At 44.5% G+C, this 17858-nt stretch overlaps 1 protein-coding gene across 8 annotated transcripts in view; it reads left to right on the forward strand.

Moving 5' to 3' along the window:
- Tec (tec protein tyrosine kinase) overlaps nt 1-17858 on the forward strand; it is a 109007-nt gene that overhangs the window by 43763 nt on the left and 47386 nt on the right. For 6 of the 8 annotated variants that reach the window (XM_063273685.1, XM_039092512.2, XM_063273683.1 and 3 more), the window contains 1 exon segment: nt 118-302. In XM_063273685.1, coding sequence (XP_063129755.1) covers nt 165-302 — 138 coding nt within the window. In that variant the 5' untranslated portion in view covers nt 118-164. 8 annotated transcript variants of the gene reach the window in all.

Raw genomic sequence — 17858 nt, forward strand, 5'->3', positions numbered from 1 at the left:
GAGAAGAGCTCTTTGCCTTGAACAACATGCATTAGGAACTAGGATGCTAGGAATTAGGAAATGCAATAGCATTAGGAAATTAACACCATATCCTCGCTGTTTATTTTCTTACCATAGAATCCCGGGATCTTCAATGGCAGGAGAAAGAGCAACAGAAGACCGAGATGAATTTTAACACTATCCTAGAAGAGATTCTTATTAAAAGGTCCCAGCAGAAAAAGAAGACATCACCCTTAAACTACAAAGAGAGACTTTTTGTACTTACAAAATCCGTGTTAACCTACTATGAGGGTCGAGCGGAGGTAGGAGACAATCGCGTTCTACTCCCGTTTTCAGAGTTGCTCTCCGTTGAGTTAATGAACTTGAGGTTACAATTTGCTGCCATTCAGACTTGAAAGTTGAGATTTCGCGTGTGCTAGAACTCAGCACAAGTCTGTCATGATAGTTTAAGATACGGAGCTATCCATTTCGCGTCAGCCCCCTGAACGAATTAATCTGCCAGAGAACACCCATTCCTGTATTTTATAGATCCTTATAGAATTTATTAGGTGTATTAAGCACATGGCTTTCCCCCACAACCTGCCATATTATGTATCAAAGCCCAAGATGCTTTGTGTGAACGTTTCTTCACCACTGGCAACCGATCAGTTATTTGGTGAACTATTTATTGATCTACAGAAGAATCCTTCAACTCTTGATACAATTTTTTTTGATGGGGCAAGAGAGATTGAAGAAGCATGTGTCTAGTGAGCTCCCACTGTGAGATGTTGAGGTACGGTGGGGAAGGCTGTGTTGGTTAGACAGCTTCTGACTTTCCATAAGGAGTGCGAGTGATGGCTATCTCTGCCTGACCCAATTTAAAATCTTGCCGTGGTGGACATGGTATTTTCTACTACTGTCATTGTCTTTCCTGTTAGAAATAACTTCAGGTTGTAGTGAATGGTTAGGAACTGAATTTCTCTTGGCGACGTGTTATACCAAATGTGGTCATGGTGAATACCTTAATTGCAATTATTAAGGGGTATTTTTAACAGCTGTTGATTTGCTTGTTTTGTTGTTGTTTTCTCCTTCTGTGTTTGGGTTCCCTTGGTTTACACAGAGTGCCATTGTGTCTCCTGTACCGTTCTTATTTCTCCTATGGCATATCACTATGACCAGTGTCCATCTCAGGCTCACGCACCATACGGCCCTGTTCCCTTAACCATAAACCCCTGCAAATGCTGAAAACCAAAGTTTCAACACTTTTACTTGTAAAACTAGAGCTGACGTAAGACCAAACCTACTCTCTATTCTATTCACGTTCAACACATATGTAGGCATACCCAGAACTATTAATGTGACTAGTTACATCGGGTGCATATTGAGAATTGTCATATTATATGATATGTCTGCTACATTTTCTTGCTATCTGAGAAGTTCAGAAATGCAAACGCATTTCAGATAAGAATTGTTACCAGAAGTAAAGATTATTTAAGAATGCAAACAGATTTGGAGGGAAATATTAGTAAGTTTTTGTTTGGCGGCAATCATTTGTTATAACTGGAATTTTACCGTAGGAAATCCAGGAAAATAGAAATATGGCAGCAGAAGTGGTAAAAGGTGGTAACAAGTGGTGAAAAGGTAATAACCCCAAACATTGTCGACTTAGGACATGGAGTGGCACTATTAAACACAACACAGCAGGGGCAGAGAGATGGCTCACAGGTTAAAGGCACTGGCTGTTCTTTCAGAGAACCCGTGTTTGGTTCTCTGCATCCGCATGGATGCTCACAGCCAGCCGTAACTATGGTTACAAAGAGTCTGATGCGAAGTCCTGTGGGAGCAGCATGTGTGAGGTGCTCCGATACTCATGCAGGCTAAACACCATACACACAAAGAGAAGACAGAACACGCTGGTCAACTTACTCTGAAGATCCTTAGTATACGATTGGCCCTTGATATCTGGGAGAGGCCTGGCTGCTCTCATCACCAGCTCATATGCTAAAACAGTGAAGCATTTGCACGTAGCTCCTGTAAATTACCTGTATATTACTTATTGTACCAGTTATACTATGGATGCTATAAAACTACTCATTCTACATTGCTTAGGGAATAACACAGGAAAAAGCTGTATATGTTCATATATTTTCCAGGGTTGGTTGATTCTATGAACTCAGAACCTATAGGTGTGGAAGGTTCACTGTGCAGAGTTAAAAGTCTCCTGTCTGTTTAAGCAGTAAAAGACAGGAGGGCCCCTCGCATTTCAGATCCCAGTCCACTGTCTGGATGTGAAGTGGCTTCGGTGGTTGCAAGAACCAGAAAGGGTGGGACGAGGCGGTCATCCAACATTTAGAAACCCCCCTTCTAACCCTTATTCAGTGTCCTTGTCTTTTCTGGCCATTGCTCACTGGCCCCATGACCTCAGCCATTAGCTGAGTTTCCTTCCCAACACCCCGCTCCTGTAGTGTGTGGAGTGGTGTTTTGATTTTCGTGCTTTCTGCTGTGGTGGACGGCCTGTTGTTCATTAGTGACCTACTTCTTGAGCCAATCACAGCTTTGTTGCCTCTCACAGTAAGGGGTAAATAGTCACCAGGTGGTAGAGTGTGTGCTTAGCATGTGCCAAGCCATTGATTAGATCCACACACCTAAAACAACAAATACTTGCTTTTATTGAATTATGACTTAAAAAATAAGAATCACATTTCTCGAAATAACAGTACTTCTAACAATATGGGGCAGGTTTCTGAATGACTGCTTATTATCTACAAAATCCAAGAAGGGCTTCACACTGGAGTTACTTCCCTGTTTGGGGGTGTGTGTTAAGTTCCTGTTTGCAGGGATGAGTCTTCTTTTTGTCTCTCTGTTCTTAGAATCATGACTCAAAAAGCCTTGTGCGGTGAGGAGCCTATGAGAACATTGAGTTAAAAAGTTAAGATTCTAGAATTGGACTGAGCACGACTGGAACCATTTGAGAGATTTAAATGTCTGTAGCTCTTCTATTTAAAAAAATCAAACACCAAAAACAGTGAAAAGGCTGCCTCTCGCTTTAGTAGTTCCCTCATGACTGTTGAATGCTTTGAATGACAGCCCTTTCTGTAGTCTCTGCACCCAGCTTCTGTAACACGATGGTCAAAGCCTTTCCTCAGACTGTTCCTTGCTAATTCATTTACTGTGCTTTTCAAAGTGTATGGAGAGATTTTGTTTTAGATAGATCTTCAGATATTCAGTTAAACTATCCAGTTAAGTCTCACATTGAAAAGCTATCAGGCCCTTGGTTTCTTCACTTTGCTTTCCCTCTCTTCTGGTGTCGAGTCTGTTCACATTCGGGCATGGTGCTGCTTTCAACTTAGGGAGCTAAATGACCGATGTGCGAGGCCCCTTGATTTCCTGGGGAGTCTCCACTCGATATGGGATGGGTGTCAGGGAAGCATAAGACTGGGGTGTGTTGAAATATCAAACAAACCCCCCAAAACCCAACAACAATAAACAAACCTGCTGAATAATGGTAAAGAAAAAAATTGAGCTTTTGAATAAAAGAAACTAAGTACTATATAAATAAAGGAAACTAGGTACTATGTGAATTTTGCCACAGTTATTACTAAGAAAGCAGGAGACCAGGCTGGGCAGCAGTACTATCTGATAGAGCATGGACACCCCACAGAGTCTATAAAGTCAAAGGGGGCTGAGCAGTGTGAAAAGCCAAGTGTCCTTTCCTTCCTCTCCTCCTGGTCCCACCCTCCCACCGGCTTCCCCCATTCTGCCCTACTCCCCAGCAAAGGATAGGGTCCCAACCCACATCAAGTCACATCAGGACTAGGTACATCCTCTCCCACTGAGACCAGACAAGGCAGCCCAGCCAGGGAAAGGGATCCAAAGCAGGCAACAGAGTCCGAGTCAGAGACAGACCCTCCCCTCCAATCGTTAGGGCACCCACATGAAGACCAAGCTGCACATCTGTTTCCTATGTGTAGAGGCCTAGGTCCGGCCTATGCATTAGGCAGACCTTTTAGCTTAGCATTCTCAGGCACACTGGTTTTAACAATGGTGTGACTTTTGAAACACTGACTATGTGCAGGGGCACAGTTCTAAGTTCTTTGCACACACAGGCTTATTTGGTTTTATTTCAGAATGAGGAACCAAAGCAAAGAAAGATAAAAGGCCTTGCATAAAGTGTGCCGTGCTAGAAGTTGCGTATTCTTACAAGAAATTGCAGGGCTCTTTCTTCAAAGCCTATCTTTGAAACCACCTTGCTACTCCAGGAAAAATTAGTGGAGGGTGGGGATGGGCAGTATGGAGAGAACTGTTACAGTCCTCTGTAATACAGATAAAATTTTATTTGAGGGTGTTTTATTATTCTCAGTTACAACTGTTTTGAAATCTTTTGTACTAAAAAAAAAGACTCACACTGAACAGGACTTTTTTTTTCTTTTTGGTCCTGTCTGCCTCTAATTGGATGTTCTGAAATAACATTTTCAGTTTGTATGTGGAGGTTAAAATTATTTTATGTAGATTGTGTCTTTTTATATGCTTAACTTCATTTTCATCTCCATTTTGACAGCAGCCCAGATCTGAAATGAAGGGCTCAGAGTCTTCCAGAGCTGTAGACAAGAACTGGCTCCTGTGCCAGGAGCGCCCCTAGCCCATGCCTACGTATCTGTCACTTTACTTGGTTGCTCTTACTTGTAAGTCAATAGTGACAGGATTGCCTGGTAAATTCTAGAAAACTCTCAAGCTTCAAGAAGAGGTTGTAGGAAGTTGCGGTTTGGAATGCAGTCAAACAGAAGTTCCTAATAACCTGGAGAGCCACTCTGTAAGCTTTGTCTCTGAAGTTTACAGGGCTGAACCCTTTACCTACGTGTGTTAGCTCTGGCAGTTTGTAAATGTTACAGCTCTGAAGCGTCAGGCTTTTCCTAAAGAAGTGGTTCCCTACAGAAGCTCTTGTTCGCTACAGAAGCCCGGCTCGCCACTGCAGGGGCGGGTTTTCCCGCCGCAAGTGTTTACAGCTTGAGCAGGAGGGGGTGGTTCCCCGGTGGCAGCTCTGCTCCGCTAGGCAGGGGAAGGGTTTCCCCTGTGAAAGTGTATCAGTTCTGCTCCAGCAAGGGGGAGGTTTCCTCAGTTAAAAGGGCAAAAAGTGTTAGAGCTCTGCTCACAGAGTATCCTTACAACAAGGAATACCACAAAGTCATACTACACAGCAAAGCTCGCATCAGAGATTTATTGGGAGGGAGAAACCCAGGAGGGGAGCCGCATCTGCTGGGGGAGAAGGGGCAGGGAACTGAGCAGAAGGCAGGGCTTTTGTAAGATTTTTTGGGGTCGGGGCATTTCCAGGTTGGCAATTTCCAGGGTGAGGATTGGTGGGATTTAAATTTCCGAGCTTGGGCAAGATCAGGGATTGTTTGATCAAGATCCTGTTTGAGGATTGGTGGGTTTCTGTTTCTTGGCCCTGGTCTTGGGTTTGGGGACAAGTCAGGGTCATGGTGCTTTTCCTTTGCCTTTTAACCCTACACAGTTTCAGAACTGAGTCCTAAAAATTGTAGGACACCCAGTTGGTGTCTTTGAGTGAGGCTGACTGACGTTTAGATTCTCACTCTTGTATGTTTCCAGTGTGATACGTGGTGTTAGAGGTGTTGGGATAATGAAAAAGAGTTTTTCCTTCTCTTTTTCAGCTTCCTGAGAGCTGGGAACAGGGATCCTGGCTAACCTATCTTTTTACTGCTGAGGGGTTCGCACACCTGGATGCCCAGTATGAGGTATAGTTAGGTGGATTGCAGACAAGCCAGGGAGACAAGCAGCAGGTAGGGCGGGATTATTCATGACCACCAGATGCTTGATTCTGTCTTCCACTGAGATTCCCGGACAGGAAATGAAAGCAATTAGTGATCATCTGAGGGTCGTTTTCTTCAACTGGGCTTGGAAAACCAGGAGCTCTTAGCCTTACAGGGATGAGAGCCACCAAGATGAGTGCTTCTTCCTTGGATATTAGTTTGCTGCCAAGTAGAAGCCTCACTTCCAGTCCCTTCCCAAAGGTTTGTATCTTGCAGCACCTCAGTGCATGCTGGGGAGTTGGCAGGGCATGGGATGTTAATTCATTTTTACTACAGAGTCACTGGAAACATTTGCATCACACTGTATGTAGAGTTACTACTACAGAGGCCAGAGCCCCCTCTTGTCCCAGGGTTACAGCAAACACTGAAGGGGTATGCCTGGAATCATGAATGGAACCATCCCTTCGTCGTCCCCCGCCCACACACATATTTCTGATAAAGCTTAAAGTAAATTTTATATATAGAAAGAAATTATTAATATCTGATAGCAAACAGAAGAGTCAGCTGTATCATTGCATGAAAACTCATTTTCTCATTGGCATTTGAGCCTCTCTGTCCCTGGGGGGTGGGGGGGATAGTGGTGTTATACCAACTTCTTGATTATATTTTACTTCCCTTTTTTCTGTCTCTTCTTCCATTTTTGACTTTTGTTTTGTGTCTTCTCCTTGATACCTGGCCTCATTAATCATTTGAAAATGCCAAGATATTGGGTCAGAAGTCTAAAGGCCTCACACTATCTTAACTTGCTAAATGAATTATCTCCATTGGATAGCATTCACCCTTTTTCCTTAGGACAATGAGGCCTTTAAAAGAAAGATTTGTTTATTTTACTTAAATGAGTGTTTTATGTGCATGTATGTGTGTGTACCACGTGTGTGCCTGGTGCCTGAGGAGGTCAGAAGATGGTGTCAGATCCTCTGGAACTGGAGTTAGGGTAACTGTGAACTACCATGTGGGTGTTGGGTTGACCCTGGGTCCTCTACAAGAGTAACACGTGCTCTTAAGCACTGAGCTGCCTCTCCAGCCCCAAGGTGGACATCTTTTTATAGCCACAGAACAATGGTACAGAGATCACTATGCAAACATTGAGGCAGACTGTGTCGTTTCGTTTCGGGTCATTCAGGTGCCCCAGCGTCCTTACAGATGTTTCTCTACTTTCCTCCTTCTAACCACAAGGTCCAGGATATAATGCATTAACACACACTGACTTAGTTGGCCAAGAAATAGTTTGGTTTTTTTTTAAAGCTCCTGGTGAAGGAAAAGAAACATCTGTAAAACATATCCAAAGCTTCCGCTGAGTGCATATAACAGGTCCCAGCAAGAAATCACCTCAGGTTCCCTTGCTCATGAAGGATTCAAAGATTCATTCATTTGTTTCTTCCGGTTGTGTGTATGTGCCTATGTGAGATCCCGTCCACTGAGTGCACAGCTCCGTGGAGAAGGGAGGGCTGGAGTTACAAGTGCTCGTGAGCCTCCTGATGTGGGTGCTGAGATCTGAACCCATGTCCTGTACAGGAGAGCAGGTCTCTTAAGCCCTGAGTCTTTTCTACAACCCAAGATGTTCTTATCCTGTGCTCCATGCCTATGGAGCTCTCTCACACAAATCATTATGTCAGCATGGTCTGCCAGGGTGTTAAAAAGATCAGTTGTTAGTTTATGCCTTTGGCCAGTTTCCTAATTATTTTGTGTCAGAGCAGTCCTGGAGCGTGAAAGGCTTTGTATGAAGAATGTGGTACCCATAATAGCTAACCAAGCAAAAAGGGAACTTAATCAGAATTTAATCCTCTTGGAACTTTTGGTAGGGACAATAACAAAAATACCTGAGACCTGGCTGTGCTTTATTAGTTACAGGTAGTATAAGACAAGGGCTATAAGAAAGATCAGCAGTTTCGCTCAGAAGTGGTATTGTCTGCTTTAATTTATTTATAAAACTTACCTCTCAGCAGTGAGTGCCTAGTGATATCAAAAGACAATTTCCATAAAGTTTTCTTCATTGAATTTTCACAAGCCTTAGCTCTCAGCAATTTTTAGTGGTAGTCAGAAGTCAAGCTTGCGTCAAAGTTTTATTTAGCCCCCCTTTTCCCCACTGAATATATTCAGCAGACAGCGCTACAGGGACCGAAGGCAATTATAAAAAGTTGGCTTCCAGAAAGCGTGGGAAGCAGCGTAGTTGACGTCAGCTGGTTCTCCCCACCTCTCTCTTCCCATCCATCTGCCTTGATTGACTTGTCCTCACCACACTGTAGTCAGCTTCTTGTAGAAGTTTCTTCTGAAGCATTCTGATAACATGCATTTTGTCTCTGTTGGACCAGGAACTGTGGGGTTAGAGATCCTTAGAGTTTTTCCCTGAGATTCCATTTTCCTCTAAATGTTGGCAGATAAGAATAGGGATGATCCCAGGACATAAGGACTGTACACACACACACACACACACACACACACACACACACACACACACCTACCTCTTATCCCCAACACACATTCATACCCTATCCACCAGCAAGCACAGTACTCACGCATACACCCTATCCCCTAATGCACCCTGTCCCCCAAAACACACACATACCCTATCCTCCCAAACACACAATACGAGAGAGAGAGAGAGAGAGAGAGAGAGAGAGAGAGAGAGAGAGAGAATATGCTTAAAAAGAGATCAAATTTAGGGAATGGAATATGCTTTAGTTGCAAACACAGAAATTGTGATTTTTCAAAAATGTATTTATTTATTCACTCTACACCCCAATATCGGCCCTTCCTTTCCTTCCAGTACCCCTTCATGCAAGTCCTCTCCCCTTCCACATTCCTCTTCTCTTTTGAGAAGGAAAAGCCCCCCTCTGGGTGTCACCCACCCCACTAATCCCCCTTCCCCCACATTTTCTTTGATGTTTAGGAGTTGGAAACGGTCATAAAGATTTTCACATGGCCCTCCAAGACCAAGCACATGAGAAAGGTTAGGCAGAGAGAAGTTACTCTGTGCAGAGGGAGAGGGGACAGCATGTGCAAAGGCCCTGACAATACACTGGGTGAGTCTGCAATGTTTATGGCCCCAGACCTGTGTGGATGTCTATAAAAAGTTGTCACTCATGCAGTGGGATCGCTGGTTTGTCACAATGAGTAATCACACATTATTTTAGAGTTTGATGAGACCTTCAAGAGTGACTTCCCCGTGTTCCAGTTTGGGAAACTGAGGATAAAGAGATGGTTTGCTTCAGGTCACCCGTTAACTGATCTCCAGCCTGGACAAAAAAAATCATTTTCTGATTGCACCATCTCAGTTCTGAAAAGGGTGTGTGTGGTTGTGCAATCAAGGGAGAGCAGTCTACCCTATCAGATAACTTGGCAGTGTGAAGTTAGAGCAGATCCCAGCAGGCTCTGCATCTCCCTCGGGAGAAGAGCAAGTGAGTCGTGAGGCTCTGGGTTCAATTCCCGCTCCAGGTAGGAGGGTGTGGATGGACAGGTGACAGTCTGATTGATGACAGGTCAGACACTGTTGCCTGAGAAATGGGTCGGCCTCTTCCCTTTAAAGCCTTGTTCCTGTTAAGCGTCTCAGTCTCCTCTCTGGTTATCCTGGTCCTGGCTCAAGTCATGTCAGGACGTTTTAGACATTTCCTCGGCAAACGCCTCGCTCCTTCTGAATGTCTGCACATCCATTCACGTGTTCTTAGTGCTCCTGCTTTCCCTGGCCAACTAGCAGTACGTAGTGGTTTCCCGAACGTCTGATGTTTAATAATTTAAGGGTGTCATAGAGTACTTCACACCTATTAACTCAAGACAGTTCTGCTGTTTGTCATTTGTGATCAGACATCTGTAGGGAAAGCAGAAACATCGTTAGACATCGTCATGACGGCTGCTGTTTCCCTTTAGTTCCTTTTTATTGTTTTGAGGAAATCTGTCATTTAAATTTAGAAAGTTTTTTTAAAGCATTTACTGATGCTAATCTCTCCCAGAGTAAAAAGTGGACGTTATCCAGTGTATACCAGGAGATGTCACATGACAATTAGAAAAAGAAGACGTTCTTAGTATATACCAGGAACCAGCATGTGACAATTAGAGAAAGTGGACATTCTTAGTATATACCAGGAGATGTCACATGACAATTAGAAAAAGAGGACATTCTTAGTATATACCAGGAGCCGGCATGTGGCAATTAGAAAAAGAGGATGATCTTAGTATATACCAGGAGATGTCACATGACAATTAGAGAAAGTGGAACTACCCTTTGAATTGTTTCTCACGAGTGGCAAAGTGTAAGCAGGAGGGGATTCAGAAGCGTGCGTGTCACCCACAGCGACCTCAGTGGAATGGATCGATTTAACTGTGTCAGGAAAATCCTAACACCGATAGCTTTAGGCTTCGTGAACAGACTCTACGTCCAAGATAAATGTTGAGGTTTAATAATTACCAATGGAAACCATTGCCTATTTCTTAGACCAATTCTATCTTTGTCCTTTGATTTTTGGTTGTTCAGTTCTTTTCTTTTTACGTAGCTCAGAGATGTGTCAGACACACTGTATGTCTCAGGCTGGCCTTGAACCACCCCTACTCACTGGGTTACAGGCACAAAATACTATTCTTGGCCTAACCTTTTATCTTCTTTCTTTCATTTTAGAAAACAATTGCTAAGATTTGCAAATACATTTCTAAGTTTCCCCAAAGAAAAAATGTTCAGGGGGCTGGAGAGGGGCTGTCTGCTCTTCCGGAGGTCCTGAGTTCAATTCCCAGCAACGACATGGTGGCTCACAGCCATCTGTAATGGGATCTGATGCCCTGTTCTAAAGTGTCTGAAGTGCCTCAGGTGTGTCTGAAGACAGCATACTCACATACATTAAATAAATAAATAAATAAATAAATAATTTTTTTAAAAAAAGCAAAATTGTTCAGAGTGTGATGATATAGTTTATTCAGTAAACAGCTGAGTAAAAAACTTTGGGTTGGGGATTTAGCTCAGTGGTAGAGCGCTTGCCTACCAAGCGGAAGGCCCTGGGTTCGGTCCCCAGCTCCGGGAAAAAAAAAAAAAAAAAAAAAAAAAAAAAAAAAAAAAAAAAAAAACTTTACAGATTCTCTCGTGTTCTGTTCTGTAGGCAATTGTGGGGATGAAATCTCCCCCGTTATACTGTTTCCATTCCCAGATCCTCTGTGGAGAGCCCTCTGCACAGTGTAGAGGACATGCAAACCAGGCCTCTCCTCACTGTCCAGACCGCAGCATGCACCCCTTGATCCCCACTCAGGGTTGGGGTGTAGCCTACAGGTAGCACATCATGTGCTGTCCTTTGTAATAGGCGGGATCTACTCATTTGCCCAAGCACAGTGGAGGGTTGGTCAGTCAGTACAGACCAGGGACGCAGAATCATCAGAGAGTAAATTCAGGCCCACCTCACAGTCTGATTGGGCCCCACTAATACCTCCGTGGGCTCCTGTTAGTTTCTCTTGCTGTCTGGGCTCTGTGAGGAAGGCAACCTGGCCCCCTCTCCTGCAGTTCCTGTTCCCCATCCTTGTGTGCAGGGTTGTTTGCAGTTGGTATGGCTGTCTGATTTGGCTTGACTCTTAACTTTCCAGATGTGCTATGGTGCCACTGTGCCTACAGGCGGGGCGCAGGGTTCCCTTCTATCCATAAATTGGACATGGAGACCGATGGAGATGCAAAGGTTCTGCATATGTACCCCTGTGGCTCCATGTTACCAGCTTCCCCACAAATTTTGCCTGTAAATTGCCCACAGCTCTATCACGCGCTGTTTCACAAGTGAAGAAAAAACCCAGAGCCAGGTCAGGGATAGCCAAGTCAGGTGCACCCTCATTTGACTACAAGCTTCAGGATGTCTTATCTCTCTGGGTAGCACCCTGACTGTTAAACCACACTGTGCTACTTTCCACCCAGGGGGACTTCCGTATAATCCTCACTGACCACCTTGGTGCGTGCACTTCCTTTGACCTCACTTCCCTTGGCTCTGGGTTTCAGGCCTTGAAAAGGGCCATCCATTTACCCCTGTTTCTTCCTTAATGCACTGTGGAGAGTGGTAGGTACCTTATGATTTAAGACTATTAGAGGCCAAGGTCTATTTGCACTTATTGATGTGTCCATTTGAACATGTTTCCTCTTAGGTTGTCTTTCTTTGACTTTTTATAAGATATAGAATGTGTGTTCTAAATCAAGCCATATACATATCATATATACCTAGGGATATATGCTTTATACTTGTCTTTGTGGCTTGTCTATGTCTCTTCTTCTAAAATTAAATTTCACTTTTTTTTTATTTATTTGGGGCATGTGTGTACATGTACATGCACATGTGCAAACGTGCACGTACACAGTTCTTCTTACTGTGGTAAACTAAGCATAACCCGAATTTACTATCATAACCATTTGTTGGAATGAGCCAGTGACTTAACAGGAGTGAGTTATGTAGAAGCCACAAGAATTTAGTTTCAGAACATTTTCATCAGTCCAAACAGAAATCGTCTCTATTTTAAAACAGCAGCAGCAGCAGCAGCAGCAGCAACAACAACAACAACAACAACAATTCCCCACTTCTCCCACCTCCTAGCAACCACCAGCTTGCTTCCTGTCAGGAAGGGATTGTGTGCACTTGACTATGTAAATAGGATTACACAAGTCATTTTTTGTTCCTGGCTGCTTTCACTAAGCATGATGGTGCCAAGGTCCATTCATGTTGCCGTGTGCATTTGTATTTCATTTCTTCTTCTGGCTGCATAGTACTCCTCTGTATGGATGTACCACATTCTATTGGCCCACAGGGGTAGATAGATATTAAGACTCCTGCTCCATGTTGGCTACTGTAAACAGCTGCTATGGAAACTCACATTTTTTCCTAGACATATGATCTAATTTCTCTTGTGTACGGAGGTTGCACTGCTCTGCCTTTGAGAAGCTGTGTTTATTTGTAGTTTGTTTTTTTCATGCTAGGTTGGCTTTGAATCCGTGATCCTTCTTCCTCTGCATTTTGAGTGCTTGCATTACATCTGTTCATAGTGAATCCTCTACCACACTCCTGTTGCTCCAGAGTACTCCTGGTCTTCCCAGTGGCTATGACGTGGTTGGTGTCTCACTGTGGTTTTGCCTTGGGCTGACATTGTTGAGAGTCTTCTCACATACCTTAATTAAAAAGAGGAAAAAGAATGTAGGTAATAGTTTGATTGGCAAGACTGGTGCCCTCCCACCCTCATGATCAGGCATGCTAATCAATATTTAGCAGCTTGGGGCCCTGGTTTTTAGCTTTGTGAAATTCTTTGGGAGTAAGTATTTCCACTGTCTGCTATCTGATGTCCAACATGATGAGGGCAGAGCTAGGTAAAACTGTTCTCATCAGTAGATCCAGCGTGACAATAGAGGGAAGGGAAGGGTGAAGGGAGCTCTAGTGAGGCTGCCCGGTTGTGCATGCAAAGCCACACAGGACACCATTCACACGTTAGTCAGAAGAGAAAAGGATTTAATATTTATTATCTACCCCTAATCTTTAAACACTGTCTTTTGAGCATGCTGTACAGTCATAGGAGAACCTAAGGGGACTTAATTAACCAGCTTTCTGGCTCCCAGCTGATTAGTGTCAAAGCGAGGATTTAAATTACCTAGGTCTTCCTTACAGCAGGGCTCTCTTCTGTTCATCAAGTATTATGGGTTGGAGTTTTCTTAGTCCACTCTCAGGCTTGGTGAGTTGCAGATCTTCAAGACTTAGCAAATTGCTGTGTTGGGAACTATCATTTGTTAAGTGAAAAGAGGCAGAGCCACGTGAAGGGGAAAGGCTCACGCAGGGAAGTCTGCTAGGAACGAACCATGGTGTGAGCTTCCAAAAGTCCTCTTCCAGGGAAGTCAATTCCAGCATGCTTAATTAACCCCAGCAGTGACTGGAACTCACTGTGTATGTGCCTTTTTCATTGTTTGCCTTCAACTCCAGACTTCCAGGGAAAAAGCTGGCGTTCAGCAAAACTTTTGTTTTTATAAACTGAGCCCAGTGAGTCACTCAGAGCTGGGAATGTGACAGTATCCCCAAGCCTTCTCAAGAATAGCTGTCCATCTCAGTGGGTTGTTTTCTGCACAGGGACCAGATGCAGAAGGGGTGAAATGGCGAGAGTAGGGAGCGGCCTTTGTTACCATCTGTAGAAAACTGGATGTTGTACAGCTTTCTAAACGCGTCTGCTGAGCGGAATAGACGTGCACGCATGCGCAGCACCTCTTTACAGACTATGGCGGCCGCTGGGCTTGGAAGTTTCTGTGGAGTTCCTCCTATGTGTGATGAGTTGTGACTGCCCAATGCAGATGGCTCCGAGTGGCTTCACTAGCATGTCTCTGGAATCTTGGTGACTTTTTTCGCCCATAAAAGGCTTTTACCAGAACAGCTGAGCTCTGCAGTTTGTGTTCCAGAACCCCAGACACCCTGTCTCCTCTGATTCACATTTTGCACTGGTGAAGGTAGACGAGAAGCATCTTCCTTTGCCTGGCTTCCTTTGTGTCTGGGCGACTGAGGTGTTTGTGGGTGTCCAGTTGTCTCCGCACATTCCAAGGACTCTCCTGGGGAGGAGCTGTTCTGGGGGGAGGAGTCAGCCATTGTGCTGTTCCCTCTCCTCCCCCACCAACTGAGGGAAAGGACTCACTGTTGGCTACATGCCTCTCAGTTCTCAAGTTGAGAGGAGAGTTCTTTTTCTGCCGCGTGTTTTCATGGTTTCTGCTCCTTTGGCTCCTTCGATTTGAAGGCCGGAAGGAGTCTTTGTGAGAGCTAGGCAGAGCAGAGTTTTTGACTGACTTACAGAGCACTGGTCTTGACATCCATGGTCCTTCACACTTAGAGTTTTATCTGACACTGAGCAGGTAGATGCATCCGTGCCTCGTTTGAGAAATAGAGATAATGACAGTTACAACCTCATTGGGGGGTTGTGTCAGTCAGGAAAGTGGTACATCCGACGCTAATTAAGTGTTGAGCAGCCTGGCATGAGTGAGCCTCCAAGGAAAGTCAGTAACATTGCTGTTATGAGGTCTCAGGATGCCTGAACACATTTTTTTTTTTTTTTTTGGTTCTTTTTTTCGGAGCTGGGGACCGAACCCAGGGCCTTGCGCTTCCTAAGTAAGCGCTCTACCACTGAGCTAAATCTCCAGCCCGCCTGAACACATTTTTGTTGTGAGCATTTGTTTTGATTTGAGACAACAAAATGCCTCACCCTCTCCATCCCTTTCCTTTAAAACTTTCGCGATGCTCAGATGAAATTTATTGTGAACATTAATTAACGAAATTAATCAGTAATGAATATTTTAAGGTTATTGTTTGAAAAAGGAGTTTCGTGTGTGTGTGTGTGTGTGTGTGTGTGTGTGTGTGTGTGTGTGTGTGTGTTGTGGGGGATGGGAAGGGACAGTCTGTCCACCTTCAACAAACCAGTGAGCTCTGGGGTTCATTCCAGCCATACTTCTTACTGACTCAGTGAGCTGGACACTTGGTTCAAGGCGGTCAGGTACACACAAGTACTTTTCTCTGCTTCTCCTACCACAGGGACCACCCACAGTCTGCACTGCATCCAGCTGTCTTTGCAGGTAGAGGCCAGAGTCATAAAAACTGATTTAGATGCATTCCTGGGTTCCCTAAAAAGACTTCGGTGTCAGCTTGGGTTTATGTTGTAGAAATTGAAATTTTACCCAGAGTCTTTAATTTGGTTATCTTCTTGATATTTATAAGATTGCATTAGGTCTTCCTGTCATGTGCTTTACAAAAACCACACTTTTTCTTATTGCTTGAGACAAACTTTCACTCTCATTTGTAGCCTAGGCTACAAACCTTCAACTTGTTCAGCTTCCAGAAGACTAGGAATCCAAGTATGTGCCACCATCCCTGACCCAAAACCATTGCTCTTAAGAACTTTGTCTTTGCATGTTTTTTGCTAATTCTTTACTTAGTAACTTTCAAACTCCCAAACAAACTTATATATCCCCTCCCCCCCAATCCTCACCAGAAACAGAGCACTTAGCTTCCTTATCCCCTTTGCCCTTTTGGGAATGGGTAGGCAGTGTCTTACTATGCAGCCCTGGCTGACTTGGAACCCTGTATGTGGGCCAGGCTTGCCTCAAACTCACAGAAATCTACCTGCTGCTGCTTCCCAGGTGCTCGTATTAAAACCATGTGCCACCACCACACATGGCCCTGTACCTTTATTCACTTTCTCCAGCTGCCTCGAGACACTTTCAACACGGCTGGAATATTCTTGGACTTCCTTGATGACCCTGACTCTTTGTACAGTGAATGATTGGCAGTGTCTGCCCACGTGAGTTCCATGGCTATAGTTCTGGTGGCTACTTTTCTTCTTCAAAGACTCTCCTTCCACAACTTTGCCTCTCAAATGTGTCCATTGCTCACTGTCTCTTCCAACTTGGCCTTTCCCATGGCTTATGCTGGTGTCTTGTCCTAATAAGTTTCCCTCTTCCTGTGCCTTGACTCATGTATTCTGAGGTCTGAACTCATCCAGTTGTATGATTCTGCTTTCTGTGTATAGCTCAATGTCTGCCATTTGCCCTTATCTCCCCACTTTCCCCAACACAATCCAAGCCACCACCGCTTCTTAGGTGAATGCAGTGACCTCTGTTTGTATCAGGACTGAGTTACCTGTTCCCATGAGGTCCCAGAACAACACTGATTTCAAATGTAGACATGGTTTTTTCCTCTCAATGTGGATATTGAGAGTCAAGCCAGGAGGCAGTTCTTCAGGATGCGTAGGGCTGGATCCAAACTAAAGAACTTGTCTAAAGATTCTTGTCTTTCTTGCCATCATCTTTCACGTTCTTTCTTGTGGCCCAAGATGGCAACTTGTGCTTTAGCCATCTTATCTGAGTGAAAGCTGCAAGCAAGAGAGGAAGATGGGCAGGAGGAGACGTCTCCCACCAGAGCCAGCTCCCTTTGGCAACCTTCCCTTGTGTTTTACACAAAGCCTTTTTTTTTTTTTTTCATCAACCATATCGGTGAGAACTTAGCCACATGATCAGATCACTGTACAACTTGACAGTGCATACCTGTCTTTATTCTTGACAACTGCATACCTTCCCCAGAGTGGGTGCCATTGTAAGGAAGTGGGTATTGTAGCAGACAACTAACAATCACTGTATGTCCACTCTCCTCCAGTCTGCTGTGCACAGTGGCTCTGTTCAGTGATAAATAGAATCACGTGCTTCCCTAAGACTTGTTAGGAACATCACATTATTCCCATCTGTATCCCAGAAGGGTAGCCACTGCTGCCCTGCTCTTGGGGACCTGCATCCCCTCTCGTCCTCACTTCCCCTCTGCTCTCCTGAGTTCTGATCCTTGAAGGTGTCAGTGCCTCCCACATCCGACTGTGGAGTCTAGGCATTGGCTGTACCCTCTTTCTAGAACGCATGTTCCTCACTTGAGTGATCCAGTGCTATCCATTTCAAGTCTCAGCTGAGTGATCCCATCTTCCCTAATTCCACTCCATTCTCCCTGATTAGGTTAGGTTTCCCTGAGTGGAACTGGGATGCAGCTCCTTGCATGCTGCAGGCCCTAGGTGCAATCCTGAAACAACAACTCAACCCCCAACATATCTAGCTCCCTATTGTATAATGGCATTTCCCATTTTTACTTCGTTACTTGTCTCTTTCTAGTTTATTATCAATATGATTATATTACTCTCTGTCTCTGGCAAATGTGGGATTTCAGGACCGAGGAGGTCCTGTGTGAAGAATACTTTGGTGTCACATCTCCAGAAAGGAGAATGGGAGAGAGATGCCTTGCTAGGTCATCAGAGGTGCAGAGCCCGCATCTAGATGCCTCATGTAGAGCCACACATCCATGCTACTTGGTGCTGCCTGTTCTTGGGGGAGCTGGCTCCCTAAGGGCACAAGTTCCAAGCTCTGGAACCAGGCAGCTATACCTGGAGTTGTAACAGTAGGCATTGGAGCAAACTCGAGTCTCCGTTTCCCCACATGTCAGTGGAGCAAATACCCTCTCTGCAAGACTATATGTGCACGTACACCTGTTGGAATATTCCAGATTCCTCTCAGTGTGGCTTAGAAGACAGGGAGATGATGGAAACAAAGCGGGTGGTGAA

The sequence above is a fragment of the Rattus norvegicus genome, chromosome 14, assembly GCF_036323735.1.
Source record: "Rattus norvegicus strain BN/NHsdMcwi chromosome 14, GRCr8, whole genome shotgun sequence".
In the NCBI taxonomy this organism is placed as follows: Eukaryota; Metazoa; Chordata; class Mammalia; order Rodentia; family Muridae; genus Rattus; species Rattus norvegicus.